The sequence below is a fragment of the Stigmatopora argus genome, chromosome 24 (genome assembly GCF_051989625.1).
Source record: "Stigmatopora argus isolate UIUO_Sarg chromosome 24, RoL_Sarg_1.0, whole genome shotgun sequence".
Lineage (NCBI taxonomy): Eukaryota > Metazoa > Chordata > Actinopteri > Syngnathiformes > Syngnathidae > Stigmatopora > Stigmatopora argus.
Genome location: NC_135410.1, coordinates 1,170,725 through 1,189,875, shown reverse-complemented (window position 1 = coordinate 1,189,875; position 19,151 = coordinate 1,170,725). Strand labels below are relative to the sequence as shown.

Here is a 19,151-nt window from a genome sequence, read left to right as displayed (position 1 = left end):
CAAATCTATTTTGTAAAGTGTGCTCTGTCATCTGCGGCAATTCAAGCCCGCATTTTGTGAACACCCAATCACTTTGATTTTTTTTTAATGTTCAGTGTTTTAGGTGATCTTTTTGATTGAGGATTTGCTGCGGATTTGGTATTTTGTTTAAAAAGTAAAAGTAAAATAAATGTGTTGGCTCGTATCACTCAATCTTAAAGAAAAAAAACTAATTAATGTTATTTAAATCATTATTGGCGAAATGTACTCATAGGTGAATGGAATCGGCAACATAAAATCCTGATCGCCATAACCCTAATGCAATACGAAATTGCCTGTGCTCAGAAGAAACACTATCATCATCACTTTCTTCCGATTATCCGAGTTTGGGTCGCAGGGGCAGCAGCTACAGTGGAAAATCAAGACTTCCCTTTCTACAACCACTTTATCCAGTTCTTCCGGAAGGATTCCAAAGGAGCTACCGGGCCAGCTGGAAGACAAAGTCTCCACAGCGTCTCCTCGGAAAGCCCCATGACCTCCTCCCAGTGGAACGTGTCCGGAACACCTCTCCAGGGAGGTGTCCAGGAGGCATCTAAATCAGAAGCCCGGGCCAACTCATCTAGCTTCTCTCGATACGAAGGAGCAATGGCTCTACTCCGAGCGAGAGTCCAGATATCCAAAGAAACACTCGTATTACAAACTCGTATTATATATTCATTCCATATATACAAATGTGCAGCCATAACAAGTGAAGTTATTTTAGACATTCAAATGTGTTTATAAGGTGAGTGGTACGTGTCAGCCTTTTAGTTCAGATGGCGTTGGTAGGAACACTGTTGGTGCACTCATTACCTGTAATGTTTTGTTGGGGTTGTGGTGGTTGGGTGTGTTTTCTTGTTTGTCATGTCTGCGTGATTGTATGAGTTTCACCTGCTGTGTCTTTCTGGCTCTCCTTCGCTTGTGTGACCCAGGTGTTCATTATTGTCATCAATACCTGTCTGTGTATTTAAACCCCATTTTTGTTTGCGTTGGCGTGCAAGTCGGCCTTTGTCGGTGTGCATCTCCCTAATTTTTGTCCAGCACTTCCCTTTCATTGCCTGCTTCCTGCTCCTGGGTTTCACTCCGCAGCCGAGGCGCAACATAACATTACCAGACATTTCCTGTATGAGTGGTTAGCACGAAGTCCTTGTGGACGAATGGTTAGCAAGTTGTCCTCACAGTTCTGGGGTCTAAGGTTTGATCCCAGGTTGGTCCTCACTGTGTGGAGTTTACATGTTCACTCTGGGTTGCAGAGGCTTCCTCCGGTTTCCTCCCACATTCCAAAAACATTAATGGTAGGCTGATTGGACACTCTTAATTGTCCCTGGGTATGGGTGTGAGTGTGTCTCCTTGTGCCCTGCGATCGGCTGGCCACCGATTGAGGGTGTCCCCCGCCTCTGGGCTGGAGTCAGCTGGGATAGGCTCCAGCACCCCCCGCGACCCTAATGAGGATAAAGTGGTTCAGAAAATGAATGAATGAATATATATACAATGCAAATCAATTTCTCTGTTTACCTCCAAGTGTAGCTGACAGTAGGAAGTGTGTACCATATTTCTTGATCAGATTATCATTGATCAATTGGGTGCTGGGCCTGCGGCCAAGGAGTCGAATATTCCTGATAAACTCAGATGTCAAAGGTAAGGGGGACTTTGAAAACTCTCTTCTTTCTGATGCCAAATTGTTCACCTTCCATCTCCCGAACTCCCTGGATAAAAACAAACAAATGAAAAACAGTCAAAATGCATATTTGGAGTATTTATTAATAGGATTTGAAATATGTTTGGAAATGTTTGATTGGGTGCACTAAACCATAAACATAAAACTTTAATAATAATAACAATAATAATAAGATGCACCGATGTAAAAGTGCATTCCTATTTGTAATAATCGAACTGAAATGAATGATGATAGACAAAAAGATGCTCTTGCTACTGTATAATAAACTATGAACTAAATTCACAACTGAATACTCTCCTCAACCACGGCAGTTATTCCTGAAATGAGGGCAATGTGTAGAGGAGAAAAAGGAACGCAATATGAAATGGCACAAATGTTTACCAATTACAGAGCTGGCTTTTCGCTCATTGTCCCATCATGTTATTTCTAATGTATTTACCCGACACACTGGCAAAATCAACTCTGAATTCTGTGATTAAAGGTAAAGTGGCTCTTGCTTGTTACAAGCTAATATATTTGATCTTCCCAGAAGTGTACTGTTGGTATTGATAAAAAACTGACTGTATTTTTTTTAGGTTCACAATATATGTTACGATATCTCATCTCATTTTATGAATCGGTTTATTCTCACTAGGGTTACGGGTGGTGCTCGAGCCTATCCCAACTGACTTTGGGCCAATCGCAGATAGATCAACACGAGAACGAGCAGGTAGTGGATTGTGGGAAGTTCCCTGGAAGTGTTTATTTAAGGGCCTACAAGAGGAAATGGAGTCAACACAGATGGACGGGACCGTTCCGGAGCATCGAAAGGACCAGCTACGGAGATCGTCTGGAGGACATAGGAGACACCTGGTATCATCACCAAATTTGGAAGAACCCTTCAACCCGCGGCGTACGATCTACCTCTACACGTCCGTCAACACAGTCTTAAATGATGCAAGTACAAGGCATGCCAACAATGGCTCCTTTCGAGGAAATTGCAATGTTTTGCAGTTTGTGCCATTTTCCTGGTCATATTATCATCACTCTTTGGTTGCACACCTTGTGCTGACCCCCAGAGAAGAGCTGGTAGACTTCCATGGGATGGCAGGGATGGATTTCTGTATATAGGAATAGGTATCTGTTTGTTGCGTTTCCTTTCATGTTGTATTGTTCTACTAGCAAGACTGTTAGTTACTAGAATGATATTTGCTCCAGCTGCTCCACAAATGATCCTGGATGATGCAGTTTTTCCGGTGCTACCTTTATTACCTCCTAAAGATGATTGTACTACTATTTTGTGATTCTAATTGTCATTGAAATCAGGAGAGGGATTGAAGAGAACATTTCTTATAATCACGTTTTGTTTAATTGTTTTCAAATAAGTAGGTTTTTAGCTATCTTTTGGTTTGGAGACAGAACATATGAGGAATTTGAGATCCTTTGTGGGCTGTGTAGGTAAAAATAAGTATTTTACATAGCTAAATCAATTATCTCGGTAGGGATGCCCAAAGGGAGGAAGTGTGCCTTTGTTCCTGACTGCCGAGACAGCCAAGGGGGGTCCTTGTCTGGGGAAGGCTTGTCACAGACAGGCCTTTTGTTAATACTGAGGGGAAGGATATTTTTGAACTCCTGGAAAGAGCTCATCCCGGTCTTTTTTCATTTGTATTTTTTTCCTTATTTACCAATTTACTTGATTTTGTTTGTATCATTTTATTGTCTTGGAGTCAAATGTATTCTGTCCACTTGAGAGAATAAAATATTTTGCGAATAGAAGAAACCCGTCTAGCTTTTCATTGCACCACACACAAAAAAATAGCTTCTTCTACAGAACCAAATGCAAGGAAGAATGCTGACACAAAACTAGGGTTCTTCTTTACTTTCCATAAAGTCGTATACAAAAATAAAAACTTAAATACAATAACAGGTGAAAGTGACAAACTAACAACTTAACCAACAAAATTCCATTAACGGCGGATAACACCAAGGGGACAAGGAGCACTGCAAGTGAACAAGCATGAACAGAACTGAGCAGACACAACCAGGACATAGCAGACAAGACAAAAACTGAACACACAATTTGACAATGGACTCAGGGTTTAAATAGACACACAGGGTTTGATGAGACAATCAGAAACACCAGGGTGAAACAAGAGGCAGGGAGCAGAAAAGAAAACAGGGGGGAAACAACACATGAACTCAATGGGTAATCCCAAGGACAAGTTACAAAAGGAAAACACCAAGAATACAAAACTCTAAACTAAACCCCCAAAGAACCAATACCAAACACAAATGATGCTTCCACTCATGTTTAGTACTCATACTAATTTAATGCTCTATTATTTGTATTTCATATTCAATGAAAAGCGAAAGTGTTTTTCTATCATTCAGATATTTTTGTGCAGGAAATAATGTCCCTCATGAGAAAGTAATTACAGTCTCACCAAGCTATTTAGTATGTGGGGATACCTAGATTTGCTCAAAACCCTGGGGAAATATTCAGAATGAAGAAACGACAGAGAGCATCAATAAAGATTTTCATAGACTTGAGAACGGTACTCGGACGTTTCGTCGAAAGACGTTTGGTCCCCGGACGTTTGGTCAACCGGACGTTTGGTCGACCGGACGTTTGGTAGAACGGACGTTTGGTAGAACAGACGTTTGGTAGAACGGACGTTTGGTAGAACGTACGTTTGGTAGAACGGACGTTTGGTAGAACGGACTTTTGGTTGCTGGGTTGTTACTGTTGAAACCAGCTCTCAAAATTATAATCATGAGAGAGAGAGAGTTTAATATCTAAATATCTAATATCAAAATATTAACAGTAAACTCTCTGTCATAATTTGACAGCGAGCGCCGGTCCACCAAACGTCCGTTCTACCAAACGTCCGTTCTACCAAACGTCCGTTCTACCAAACGTCCGTTCTACCAAATGTCCGGTCGACCAAACGTCCGTTCGACCAAACGTCCGTTCGACCAAACGTCCGGGGACCAAACGTCTGGTCACGCTTGAGAACCAGCAACTGAGGAATCTGCTCTAAAACACTCACTAAACTCTTTTCAGAGCACCTGTGTAGTCCCCTATGGTTTGGCAAATGTGCTGATGCTCATTTTACTTGAGGAGCTATTATGTCAAGAAAAATGCCTGTATTATATTTGGTAATATCTTAATTGCCGGGAGCCTCCTGCAGGCCCTGATTTTGCAAAACATACCGAGGCTAAGATTATAAAAAATTAAATTGGTTTTATACTGTGATTTGTAAATTGTGAATTACATCTGCTTGTCCAGTTTATAGTATGGCATAGTTTTTTTCATATTTATTATGTATTTCTTCCACTCAAATTTGCACCTTTAATATGATATAAAGCAGGGGTAGGGAACCTATGGCTCGTGAGCCAGATGTGGCTCTTTTGATGGGTGCATATGGCTCTCTGTCAACCTGTGATGTAAAATATGCAAATAGCTGGTGAGGGAGCTGAGTCCCGAACACACCAATAAGAAGCGTCATGTCGGCACTGTGGCATTGACACTACGTCTAGCGTTACTTTAATCTATTTTTTTCATTACACTCTTCTTCATGCATACTCACATTGTTCCTCATTGATTAGCAAGTGTAACAATGTTGTCAGAAGAATTTAGATACTTTTTGTACTTTAAAAGTGGTGAAATGACTAAAAAATGCACACATGTTCATGCATTTTCTTTTAAATTATAAGTATGGCTCTCGATGAATAACATTTGAAAATTGGAATTGTTTAAGGATCTGTCAAAAAGGTTCCTGGCCCCTGATATAAGGTTAGGTAAAATTATTACAGGCCGCCTGATAGTGTAGAGGTTCTCTTGCCTGACTTCGGTACGGGCTCTCTGTGTGCCCTTTGGCTGACTGGCGACCAGTCTAGGGTGTAGTCTGCCTTTCACCCGAAGTCAGCAGGGATGGGCTCCGACAACCCCTTCAACCCTTATAAGGATGTGCGGTAGAGGAAGATGAATGAATAAAATTATTGCTCATAGGCTTGTTAGAAGTATACATAATTCTAGTTCTGTTTCTGAATCGTAAAAACAGGTACTCGGACGATTCGCCGAAAGACGTTTTGCCGACGGACGTTTGACCGACGGACAGTTCGCCGAAACGGGATTCGCGCGCTCGCCCCGCCCCCAGATCGTGTGTGTACATGTTTTTCAACCTCGGCCCGTTACAGATAACATTCATTTAGGAATAACAAGGGCATGTACTGTCCCCCGCTGGACATATTTCTAAATAAAAGTACGTACAACAATGTGCTGCCAATTTTTTTATATATTTTTTTTAATCCTTGCGTTTAAAGTAGTAGCCATTTGGAGATCATGCAGAACAGTACGTGACAGAAGAAATAGAGAAAATAAAGTAGTAGTAACAGTAAGTACTACTGTAATGAAATTGTAAATCCAGAAATCCTACTCCAGAAAATTTACACCAGCATAGAAAATGTTGAGATTAATCTTTGAATTAAGGTTCTCAGCAAATCATTTTGAATATATATTTCCTAAAATAATGGGAAATTATTTAAAATTAAACTAGAAGTAAAAGTGTGTTCCATGGCATTTTCAGGTATTGTTCTCTACCCTCGAGTCTGTCCAGGGCACTTAGAATTTCACATAAGTCTTCTAGTGTTGTTTTTTCTCAGTGTCAGACATCAATCCCCAGCTTTGATAAATTACATTGCGTGTCCAAATGGCTACTACTTTAAACGCAAGGAGAAGATTAAAAAAATGGCAGCACATTGTAGTACGTAATTGTATTTCGAAATATATCCAGTAGGGGGCAGTACATGTCCTTGTTATTCCTAAATGAATGTTATCTGTAACGGGCCGGATATGGCCCGCAGGCCGAGGTTGAAAAACATGTACACACACGATCCGGGGGCGGGGCGAGCGTGCGAATCCCGCTTCGGCGAAACGTCCGTTCGGTGAACTGTCCGTCGGCCAAACGTCCGTCGGCCAAACGTCCATCGGCGAAACGTCTTTCGGCGAATCGTCCGGTCACGGTAAAAACAATGCCTGTAACTACACACTACAAACTGAGGCTCAGGAAATTAATACAGAGTTGGTTCCAATATACTAATACTGTTATGAACACACTATAACTACAAAGTACATATATTAAACTAGTATTTGGCAACACGGAATACAAATGTTCCCACAGCACTATCCTCTTGCCTTTGTCAAACTAGAGCCTGAAATTGAAGGTGACAAATTGTGAGTGAATTTAATTTGGCAAGATTCACAATATATTTACTTTTAAGGATCATTTCCCCTTGTAATATAATCACTATTAATCAACGCCACATTGTGATAATGTGTATGGCGTCAAACACCACCTTGCAGCTGACAGAATCCTCTCAAGGGATTCTGTGATAATGTGGAGTAATAAGTACTAAGAGATCTCTAATCACTTGCCCACATGATGAGACTATTAATCTTCCTGCCTATGCAGTTCAAATCCAGTGGACAACTACCTTTTGCCAAGGAGAGACAAATTAAACACTTCTAACGTAGTGACTGATCAATGATTGGATAAATCATATTTCAGCTTGAGACAGTGGTAACATTCCCCTTAATTTTCAGAACCCTGAGTGACATCATTCTATATGACAACGTGGGAGTAGGTGTCAGTAAACTGTCAGTCTAATGCCCAATTGCCTAAATATATTACTAAAGAGGGAGGAAGTTCATGTAAGAAGTAGAGGGGTCATTAAAAGATTGTTGCAATCTCAATGTCAATATTGTATCATCTGGATATGGTTCAGATTTAAAGTGTTGGGTGGTGAGCAAAAATGAAATAAAATCGACAACACATTCTGGAGGACAGTAAGAACACAGAGGTGTATACTAACTGCATTTTGAAAGTAAATTCATATTAGAGGTAACGTGTTCTCTTCGAACACCGTTGTGGATTTTCAAACATGGGTCTTTATGTTCATCCCTGCCTGGTTTAGCAACGGGGTGACTTAGCATTTTACCTGACAACACACACAGGCAGGCACATTTAAAAGAAGGTGGTTTGTGCTGCTACAGGAGTTCATATAGTTGACTCCATCCAATGCCAATCGAAGCGTGGAAAGCCTGTCATTGCTTTAAATGCTGCACATTCCAATGTTGCACAGAGACATCTAAAAGTAGACAGCAATCTGTACTGTACACAGTGATCTGTACATGACAGAAGAATTGTCAGTGTGATAACAACAGATGAAATCAGCTACACAATTTTATTGAGTTGGGGATAACCGCAGGCAACTTTGCCTTTGCATTAATTTGGCACAATATGGTAAAGTATATTGCTTACTTGGGTAAGTGTGAAAAAGAAGCTATATTAGCAGAACTAATGACCAAGTGGCTCAAACAGTACTGTATTTATATATTTATATATATATATATATATATATATATATATATATATATATATATATATATATATATATTTATATATATATATATATATATATATATATTTATATATATATATTTATTTATATATATATATATATATATATATATATATATTTATATATATATATATATATATATATATATATATATATATGATAAAATTCAAAACAAAGACCAAATATGTCATATAAAATGTTCATATTGTCGGAACAATAAGACAAACTTGATATCTAGATCGCTGCCTGCCCACTAGCTTATTAAAGCTATATTTTTCATCATTATCTATGTCACATGCATTTTACCCCTTTTTGCTCTCCACGCTTAATTAGTCTCGAAGGTATAAGCATCTCTACGCGTCCAAATGTGTGAGGCTGATGTTCTATCACTTTACCACTGTGCTGCCTGACATTTGTAATTGAAGTGATTTTTTTTTAAATGTATTACACTATCTTCACCTATTTGAACAGTCTATATGGCCACTGTCATTGTAAATCATTTGAAAGTATGTTCTAACCCATTTTAATTCAGATATTTGGATTGGAAAATTGATTGGATAATTTGAGAGCCTTTTTGGGGCATATATTAGCCATTCAGAATCAGTCATACAGTATTTAAATCTATACACCAAACTATAGTCCAACTTTTTTATTGCTGTTTATAATTGAAGCTATTCTTTGATTAATTACACAATCTTCACTTAGTATTTGGACTGTATATACTAATACTGTAATAGTAAATATTTTGATAGTATTTTTAACCCATTTTGATTCCGGTGATTGAGGTGAAAATTAGATTTGAAGACTTTGTAAAAATGGCTAGTAGTCCAATAAAACATCTTGAAACTGTCATATTTAAGATATTCACTACTGAAATTGTTCACTGACAAAGGTTTTCCTTTTAAAAAGGGTGCAAGTTAGATGCTTTTTTGCATATATTTGCAAATATATCCTTCAATAGACACTGTTCTTCCATATATTCCTTATTTGATTGTCAAAGAAAATAATTAAATTCACAAAATAGAAAAATGAAAAAAATGTATTTTTCAATGTGTATGGGAAACTGGTGGGCTTTTGCATATAAAATGGTTCCCAAGAATAAGGGCTCCTCTATGGCAATTTAATGGAACATATCTACCGTAATTGAGAGGGCTACCTTACAGTTTTTTTTCCTTAAATGCAAAAATAAACCTTTCTTGCAAACTTGTAAAACATTTTAGTCATTTTTAATTGATATAATTTAAATTTCAGTTCAGTATGCAGTTAAGTGCAGTAAATATCAAGGCCATTGTATTTAATTAGCAAAACTGTAACCATGGAACCAACTTCGCCTATCACCAAATCACAATTGTTTCTTAAGAGAAAATATTTGAAATGTCACACACTAAACTCTCAATCTTGAATAAATCTCATTCAAACTGCTGGATGACGTGGTTTTTGAGTATATTAAGAACTTGCCGGTAAGAAGGGTTTTGTATTTTCTTTCGTCGTGTTGACAAAATAAGTCTTGATTGACACATTGTTAGTGTTTATCAATTACTTAATGTGTACTCACCAATTCCATTAAGACAAAGCTAGATGGAAAAAGCATCTCACCCCTTTCGTCTGTGCCATATGCAAATGTTCCCAATACTCTCAGCTAAGGTCTTTTGAAAACAAGGCAATTTAAAAAGATTCCATAGTATACCTTGGCAACCACAGTTAGTCTACTGACATTTTCTATGGTAAATTGGTGATTTAATCTATTTCATATTGATCTGAATATAAGACGACGGTTTTGTATTGAAATTAGACTGAAAAAGTGTCAGTCATCTTAAAATCGGGGTTTAGGCATTATACACATTTACAACTTTAGATGGCGTCAGATACCTTTAAAGTGAATGCTGAACACGGATGGTTAATTGAATTGATTGAATTAATTGAATTGAATCACACTTTAACATCAAATACAGCCGCTTAGATTTATTAAACATCGGTCTCCGGGACATAACTACGGCTTATATTGGCTTCCATCGCGCGCACAATATACCAAAAGAGATAGCCAGATTGACAGGACCACCGTGGATTATTGTCAGATCTGATCAGCAAAGATGTCGGCATTGGAATAGGAAGTGATTCACTCAACTCGGAAAAGCTAACTAAGGTTACAATTAGCCGGATTAGATGACCCTACACCGTTAGCTACACCATTAGCTAAATTAGACAAACTTGCATCGTTAGATACGTTACGTCTATTAGATGAGCCTACTCGCCACTTTGCCGGACTTAAACCTCTTCGAGATGAACCAACAATGGGTTAGTCGCCAAGGGATTTATGATGGCCTATGGGACCCACGACATGAACCAAAAGGACTCCTCGTGGTCAAAGTGTGACCAAATTCATCATCTATTAAGTAAATCAGACCTTGATTTTTTATGCTTAACCGAGACGTGGCTAAATGTAAATTCACCGATGGAGGATTTCAAACACCGGGTTACAATATCTTCAGAAGGGATCGTATGGTAAACCGTGGCGGGGGAGTGATTTTGTATGTTAGGGAACACCTTAAATGTAAACAGATAGAATGGCTCAATGTACACAAGCTTGAATGCATCAGCCTTAAAATATCACTGTCCCCACAGATGTCAAATACTTTGATTGGCATATATAGACCTCCATCCGCCTCGAATACATTCTATACAGACCTTTTTTTTTCCACGACAATGCACTCGTAAACGGAACAAACAAATTTAAATTAACTTGGATTAATATATACAGACACTCAAACATACGTTTAATGTAACTTTACACAAAACTGAATTCTAATTTTGTTGTAATCTTTTGTTACCTTCGTTTTCCGGGTTGGCGGTTTGCCACGCCTCCACCCTCACGTTCGCTATCGATGGACTGTTTGCTGTTGTATTGCCTTCAAAATATTCCCAAAATGATGCACACAAATGTCCTCACAATAGGATAACGCACGACCACTTGCCAACGAGAAATAGTCTTTAAAGAACGATCGCGGGAGCTTCTTTCCTTAGAAAGAATAACAGGAAATACAATAGTTGAGCTTACCCACGTATTGATTGTGGGTAATTTTATTCTGAGAAAGGTTGCCATTTTCTATGGGTGTTGTGTGCACGAGTATACTTCATTACCCAGAAAGCCCTCTTTTTGCCCGCGCATGCGCGTTGTGCGTTTCCTGGTCTTAGGAGAAACTTGTCTGAATTAATCGTTCTGTGCTCGTAAATATTGTTATACACGAAAGATATGCAAAAAAGACCTGGCTTGGTCGCATCACGAAATTTTGATCGCATGACGGGCGAATCGATCGAAATTTCCGCCGTAAGACGAGAATTTTGTATGACGAGCGGTCGTATGACGAGGTACCACTGTACTGTTAAATATGCAGATGCCACCTTAGTTTACAAAATCTTCCAACACAAAGCTCCTCCTCCACCGCAAGATTTTGTACAAAAATTTCCCAACAGATCAACAAGGTCTGGCATAAGTGACTCTTTAGTTCCCTTCAAAAAGAATGCTTTCAGCCAAAGCACCTTCTCTGTCCGTTAGCACTAGAAAGAATCACAATCTGTGGTTCGCTGTCCATTGGCTAGCATGAGTTGGGGTCAAATGGGGAGCGATGAGGAGACTGAATGTATATTTGAAATTTTGGCAGAGGCCAACATAAAAAAAAATGCTGTCACATACATGAAAATGCCGATTCATTTGTGATGTTTAGCACTAGAATGAAGAATTAGCACAAGTACAGCACATTGGAGCTTTATGATTTTTTAAATTCTGTATTTTGCCGTGTTACACTGCGCAGACCATTTTGTCCAATGATTGAACAGTTTTTTTCCACATGTGCGGGTTGCAAGTCTTGTGATAGCATCAAACCAAAGAAAATGAGCTATAGACTTTGCTGGTGGTGCCGTTCCCACTAATATAAAAAATAAATAAATAAAGGACCGATTTTCTACTCAGAGAATTTATGGCCTGAAATGTCTTTTGCCTTCACCCTCCAGCTGAATGAATTCCTTTTGTCTCAAATCAAATGATCAGCACAATTAAACTTCTTTAAGTTAGCTTGTGCTTTTGCATTTTTTTAGAAAAGCTCATGGGTTTCCATCTCACCATTTCTTACCATAATCAAGGTATTCATTTGAAATTATTTTAACTCCTTTACATAATACATAGGGCACAGTGACTGCCTGTGTGGGTTGTTAAAAGGTATTTGTCTATGTTAAAGGTGACCTTAAGCTGTTTTCCAATATTTCTGGTCAACACCTCACCTCAATGGCTGGATTGAAATGGGCATGCACTGTGGAAGAGGGGGTTGGCTTTGTATACTGACCTACATGTGTGCAACCCGTTGGGGGGTTTTAGATCCAAAGGTGCGTACAGGAAGGGGATGGAAACCATGTTTATGACTTTTAGTGATTCTGAAGTCATAGAATTCAGAAGTCCTGGCCTTTGTTAGCACTGTTATTAAAGCTACTGATCCAGCATCCTCTGCCACCAAACATTAACAAAGCAATGAAAATGATGGCTATGGATTATATAGTGGGGTCATAAAAGCATTATTAATCATACACTCGTTCCCAGAAAGCCAAATAATGTATGTTGTGCTTTTTGATCAAATAAATCATTATGTGAATGTAATGAAGTAATCAGTGATTTCCAAGAACTCACCTGTATATCTTGTATCTGGTTGAAAAGCCTTGTCTGTTCTTCTCCAGAAAGTCAATATACTCTGGAGAGTGGTGGAAGGGCCCCTTGTCCGACAGGAGCCAGTCCAAGGGGCCCCCAGACTTGTCATTTGGCAGTGTAGATGTTGCTGCTGCTTCCAGAGACCGTAAAAAAACCAAGCAGAGAAAGTTGATACTATATATGGGCCATAGAGCCATCAGAGACTAAAAGAGCTGGTGAGGGATGTGGGTGCTGCAGGTGGTTGTGGAATTGGTAGAGGGGAAACATTCAATGGCTAAAGTTTATTTTTGCAAGCTGGCTCCTCCACTGATATACCAGAAAGTCCTGCATCACATCATAGTCCGTGAAGCACCTGAATGAAAGAGATACGAAAGAAAATAATGCACAAAATACAAATGAACCACAGATATATATGTTTTGATACTGCCTAGCTTTAATTATGTCAGTAATTAATGAATTGTATTTGCTGAGTTTATGAAGGGACATTGTCATTATATTGGACGATAGCATATGAACAATAAGCCCTCAAAGAAAAAATCTGATAAAATGTGTATGAAAATAAAAAACCCCAAAATTCAAAACATCTACTGGTCAGACTCATGTCTCTCAGTTTTTCTACCATCTTAACCAACCTTTCAGGTATTTCTTCTTCACAGGGACATTTAACTGCAATGTGCATGTTGCAGTGAGGCATTAAGTTCAATTATATAGTAGTATTCAGATAACAATCTATCAAGTTTACTCGGGCATGTGACTGCGCCAAAAGCCATTATTCTCAGAAAAAAAAACACTACAGGCAATCTGGAAAGAGGTGTTGTGGGTGGATGGAGAAGCCAAATCTATGCAAAATAATGTTTGCAGATGTGTGATGTGAGTGTGAATTGTCCCTTTTAAAAGCTTCTCTGAATTGCAAAACTCCCGCTTAAACAGGCACACAAACCTATACCAACACCCTGATATGTGTGTATGTATATACATATGTACTTATTGAGGTAGATGGAAAATAAGAATGAGAGGCTGTCTGAGTTATGAGCACCGAATGAACACAAAATTGCTTTTGGCATAACAGTAGGATTTTTACGTAATTTTACAATAAAAAAAGTAGTAAAAGCTTAAAGTCATTATATTACTATAGAATTTTTTTCAATGGTTTATTTGCAACCAAAAGCATGGAACAACCACTGTAGGCCGTAGCTGACAAAACAAATATCAAATACTCTCTCCCTTCAGTCAGAGACAAACCTTTGAACACAACACCATCACGCCGACTTCATCAAGGCTCTTGGCGACATGCTTGGTGTTTTCGCGTGACGGCTTGATTTCAGTCTGAACGCATCATATACGTGTAAACCAATTTTCGCCGGTGTCCATCCTTTTTCCGATCATTTTGTGATTTTATGCCGCTTTTCAATGGGAATTGCTTGGGGAACACCCATCGCAGGGCACAAGGAGACAGACAACCATTCCAAATGACGCAATAAAGATGAAGAATGTGTTCTTTGTAGTACTTTGAGAAATCGGCAAGAAATGTTCAATATGGCTCACAGTTTGAAACAAATTCTCCCAGAGATTGATGACAACATGGTCATAGCCATCAAACATGACAACCATCTTGACAGGTTCATGTCCTTGTATCAAAGCATATTTGTACAAGAAAGGCAACAGCGGTTACAACTCCGCATCAACATCTTCCTTTGCATCGAAAACCTCTATCAAAAGCTCCCCCTGAAAATCTCCCCTATGGTGTCTCTTGAAGATTCCATCGATGATCCAATGCCTCTCGAATCTGATGAAAAATACTTGGATTAGCGAGCTCCCAATAACCTGTTTTTTGGATTTAAATCAAGCGGAGAGGAACTATTTTCAATGGGAATACAGTACTTGAAGTATTTACATTTTTTAATATATAGATTATATTTCGATATACATCAGTCTTTTCATATGCCCATAACTGTAACATTAAATAAATACACTTCTTGAGAATTGTACTTGTGTACTTCTATTTCTTTATAGGCACGAAAACATCAAATCAAATCAAAAGCCTTTATTGTCATTATACCCAGCTGCGTATAATGGAATTGGTGGTGCTACTCCACAAAGTGCGTTTTCCCAGTAAAAACATAAATAAGTAATATAAAAATATAACAAGTCACGTCCGGGCAAGATAAATTCTAAAATATTGCACAATCTAAGATATTGCACATTGTTATTGCACACCCCGAAGTTATTGCACAGAAAGGATTGTGTGTCGTGCTAATGCAAGTTCAGAGCCCTGGTGGCTCTGGGAAGAAAAAAAAAACTGTCCCTAAGTCTATTTGTCCGTGCTTTGTGAGACCTGTTGCATCTGCCAGAGGGCAGCAGCTGGAACAGGTTGTGACCAGGGTGGTATGGGCAGACTAATCCCCCCTGAGATGAGTCTCCAAATTTGATGATGGAGTTAGAGTGGTGGGTCGGGGTACAGTCGTATGTGTACAGAGAGTATAGAAGAGGTCTCAGTACACAACCTCGTGGGGAGCCAGTGCTCAGTGTAATGGAGGAAGAGAGGTGGGGGCCAAGTCTAACAGTTTGTGGACGGTTGGTTAAGAAGTTCTTAATCCAGCAGCAGATGGAAGAGGATAGTCCAAGGTGGGAGAGTTTGTCAGCCAGAATGTCCGGTATTATAGTGTTGAAGCCTGAGCTATAGTCAATGAAAAGCATCCCCACATAGTTCCCATGGTGCTCCAGGTGGTTCAGTGCTGAGTGTAGAGCTACGGTGATGGCATCCTCAGTGGAGCTGTTTGCTCTATAAGCAAACTAGTGAGGGTCAACTGAGGGAGGGATTGTGTCCCTGATGTGGCGAGCGACCAGCTTTTCAAAGCACTTCATGATCATAGGCGTAAGTGCAACAGGCCTGTAAACTTTCAGGCTGTCAATGGTTGGCTTTTTAGGGACAGGGATAATGGTGGCAGATTTCAGGCAGGCGGGGATGATGGATTGTTACAAGGAACAATTGAAAATCTTTGTGAAAACACCAGTCAGCTGGTCAGTACAGGCTATGAGCACCTTCCCAGGTACTCTGTCAGGGTCAGCAGCCTTCCTGGTCTTCACAGTCTGCAATACCTGTCTCACTTCATGTTCCTGAAGCTTCAGTGTACTGCTGCAAGGTGGTGGATGTGTTGAGACTGAATCCGATTTGTCAGTCTCAAAGCGGGCAAAGAAATGGTTCAGTTCCTCTGCTAGTGAGGCATCTGTGTTAACAGACACCTTATTATTGGCATTGTAATTGGTAATGTGTCATATTCCCTGCCACATCTTCTTTTGGTTATTTTCTGTGAAGTGCTCCTCAATTTTCCTTGTATATGCTGCCTTGTCCTTTTAAATGCCTCTCTTCAGGTCTGCTCTTGCAGCGCTGTATTGTAACTTGTCCCCTGACCTGAAGGTGGTGTTACGGCATATAATTAGTGCCTGTGTCTCGCTGGTCATCCAGGGTTTTTGGTTAGGAAAAACCTGGATATGTTTATTAACAGTGACAGTGTCCGTACAGTTTTTGATATAGGGAAGTACAGTGTCTGTGTAGTCCTGGAGGTTGTGGTGCTGGAAAAACAGTCCTGCGGTGGAGAAAGGGCGTCCTCAGGCCATTTTTTATTATCTTTGTTTGTGGCCTTGTTAGCCTCCGGAGTGGGGTGTATGAGGGGGTGAGGGACAGGCAGAGATGGTCGGATCCAACAAGTTGAGGGAAGGGTGTGGGAGGGGTAAACTGTGATTTCTCACCACTTTGCGGCTTCAGTACATTGCGGTTGTTTATCTTAAGTATAAAAAAATCCCTAAACATGACAAAATTCAAATGTCAAAATTCACGCTGAAACTCGAAAACAGAAGACAGGAGATGAAAAATAGCAGTAAAAACTGGCAGAAGTCAGGGCACCGCTTCTTCTGCGCTGAGTGTCACCCATTTCAGCGCTGAAGAAGAAGTGGTCCCCTGACTTCCGCCATTTTCACCGTGGAAGAAGAATGACGCGCCAGTAATAGAAGCACATGGTGCCTTTTCTTCGGATTACATTACATACATTTCGCATCATGCACAGAAAGACTACGGCGAGCCTCTTCCAGCATTGTACGGATTTTGAATCGGTGTTGAAAATGCCTATTAAAAGTCTTGTGTCATCTAATGCATCATAAATTAATCTACCATCCATTATGTCAAGAAGGAAGAAGCGAACATTTGGTAACCATGAGGAATACAATCATCGTTAAGATGGAGAATGCCCTATCGGGAGATGATTCCTCTGGATACCAAAATGATTAGATCCAAAGCCATGACCTTTTACGATAGGTTAGCTCCTGACGAAGACAATAAAGATGAACCTCAGCCTTGTTCCAGTGCCGCGGGTGAGCCTCCTCTTCAGATCGGGAGGCAACGAAACGCTACATCGAGGAAGCGTTCCCTCACATAATTCAAGAGAACGGTCGGTTCGCAAGTTTTTATACATGGATGAGACTGGCCTTTTTAGAAGTGGATGCCTTCAAGGACATTTTTATTGAAAGATGAACTGAAAGTGCTGCGGTTCACACGGATTGCCTGACACTCGTCATGTGTGGGGATGCTGGTGACTGGCTTGATGGTAAAGCCAGCCTTAATCTAGAACTTTGACCATCTTCATGCTTTAAAAAATAAGAAAAAAAAATTGCTGCCTATCTAGTGGATGAGCAACCGGAAAGCCTAGATCACAAAAGCATTCACAAAGGACTGTTTCTTAAACTGTTTCATCCCGAACCCGAAGCTGTACCTCGCTGTAAGGGGGCTTCCCTTCAAGGTCAACCTGCAACCAACACAATTGCACTGTCTTACAGAACTTTTAAATATTATCCCTAAATGTTTTGAAATTGATATCAATTTACCAGTATGATAAAATCCTGCCAGTTTGAAATCATTTTACAAATCATTCTAAATTAAAGGAGACTATACTCTGACGGGCAACCGTCGAAAAGGTTTTTGGATGAACAACAATCTACTGTTTTGTATTCCTCAGTGGCTCTCTTTTCCTATCCTGAAAACATGTTTGTCACTATGTTTCTGTTCAAACCACCCACTTGCTTCCTCCTCTGCATTCTAGAATATCTTTAAATCCCCATTTTGAGTCATAGCCTACATGTTTTTTACACAATTGCAATCGCAATCCTGTCTGCAAACATTCATCATCCTCAGACAGGTCCATGCCAGTTTTATAATCGCATTATCTTTTAACAAAGCCATCCGCTGAGCCTTTGTTGTCAGATGCCTGAATGATATTACATGCACAACATAGTACTCAGTTTACAAGAGCACAATCAGTCAAAGATTAAATTACATGCAAATATATATTTTCAAATTAAACAAACTATTGTAGTCAGAGGGTCACCATTATTGGAACCCATTAAGTTCAAGTGCATAATGTGGAATATCTTAAAGAAAAAAATAGAATACGTCACATTTTTTAAAAGTTTTCTTTTGTTTATATAATTATAAGATCTAGAATATATATTAAGTGCATTCCCATTTATTTCTGATGCTCTTGAAGAGCAGTTTTTTCCAACCACAGTTCCGCGGCACACTAGTGTGCCGTAAGAATTTACAAGGATTCATAAATTGTAATATTCTGAGAGGATAATCTTAATATTACCTGATTAAAATCTCATATCATCTCATCTCATTTTCTGAACCGCTTTATCCTCATTAGGGTTGCGGGGGGTGCTGGAGCCAATTCCAGCTGTCTCCGGGCCAAAGATGGGGGACATCCTGAATCGGTGGCCAGCCGATCACAGGGCACAGGTTGACGGACAACCATGCACACTCACACTCATACTTAGGGGCAATTTAGAGTGTCCAATCAGCCTACCATGCATGTTTTTGGAATGTGGTAGGAAACCAGAGTACCCGGAGGAAACCCACGCAGGCCCGGGGAGAACATGCAAATTCCACACAGATGAACATGACCTGGATTTGAACCCAGGACCCCAGAGCTGTGAGGCCAATGTGCTACTCACTCACGCCACCTGAGCCAAAATAACCCAGTTTTAAAGTCATTTCTTCATACAGCTGTCGGATTAAAAGAAAAAAGGCTGAAAAACCGCTAAACGTCAATTCTCCAAATATCCGCTTTGATAAATCGCAGGACCAATAATTGGTCGATCTATAATAGTTGAGTGTGAGCATGAATGGATGTTCATCTCCTTGTACCCTGCAATTGGCTGCCAACCAATTCAGGGTGTATCTTGCCTACTGCCCGTATATACTGGGATAGGCTTCAGTGCCTCCATGAAGCTTGTAAGGATAAGCAGAAGGAAAATGAATGAATAATTTCTTAGTTTAGCTCTGCTTCATGATCAAGTGACAAATGATCT

The 19,151-nt window shown here is 39.7% G+C and overlaps 1 protein-coding gene across 3 annotated transcripts in view; it reads right to left on the bottom strand.

Annotated features, from left to right (window-relative positions):
• Positions 1–19,151, bottom strand: part of LOC144069345 (BMP/retinoic acid-inducible neural-specific protein 3-like) — an 84,757-nt gene that overhangs the window by 47,090 nt on the left and 18,516 nt on the right. For 2 of the 3 annotated variants that reach the window (XM_077594667.1, XM_077594668.1), the window contains exons 2-3: positions 12,774–13,143; positions 1,534–1,724 (exon numbers count right to left, since the gene is read on the bottom strand). In XM_077594667.1, coding sequence (XP_077450793.1) covers positions 1,534–1,724; positions 12,774–12,988 — 406 coding nt within the window. In that variant the 5' untranslated portion in view covers positions 12,989–13,143. Of the gene's footprint in view, positions 1–909; positions 1,461–1,533; positions 1,725–12,773; positions 13,144–19,151 lie in introns of those variants that run through there. The other variant, XM_077594670.1, reaches the window with a different exon arrangement.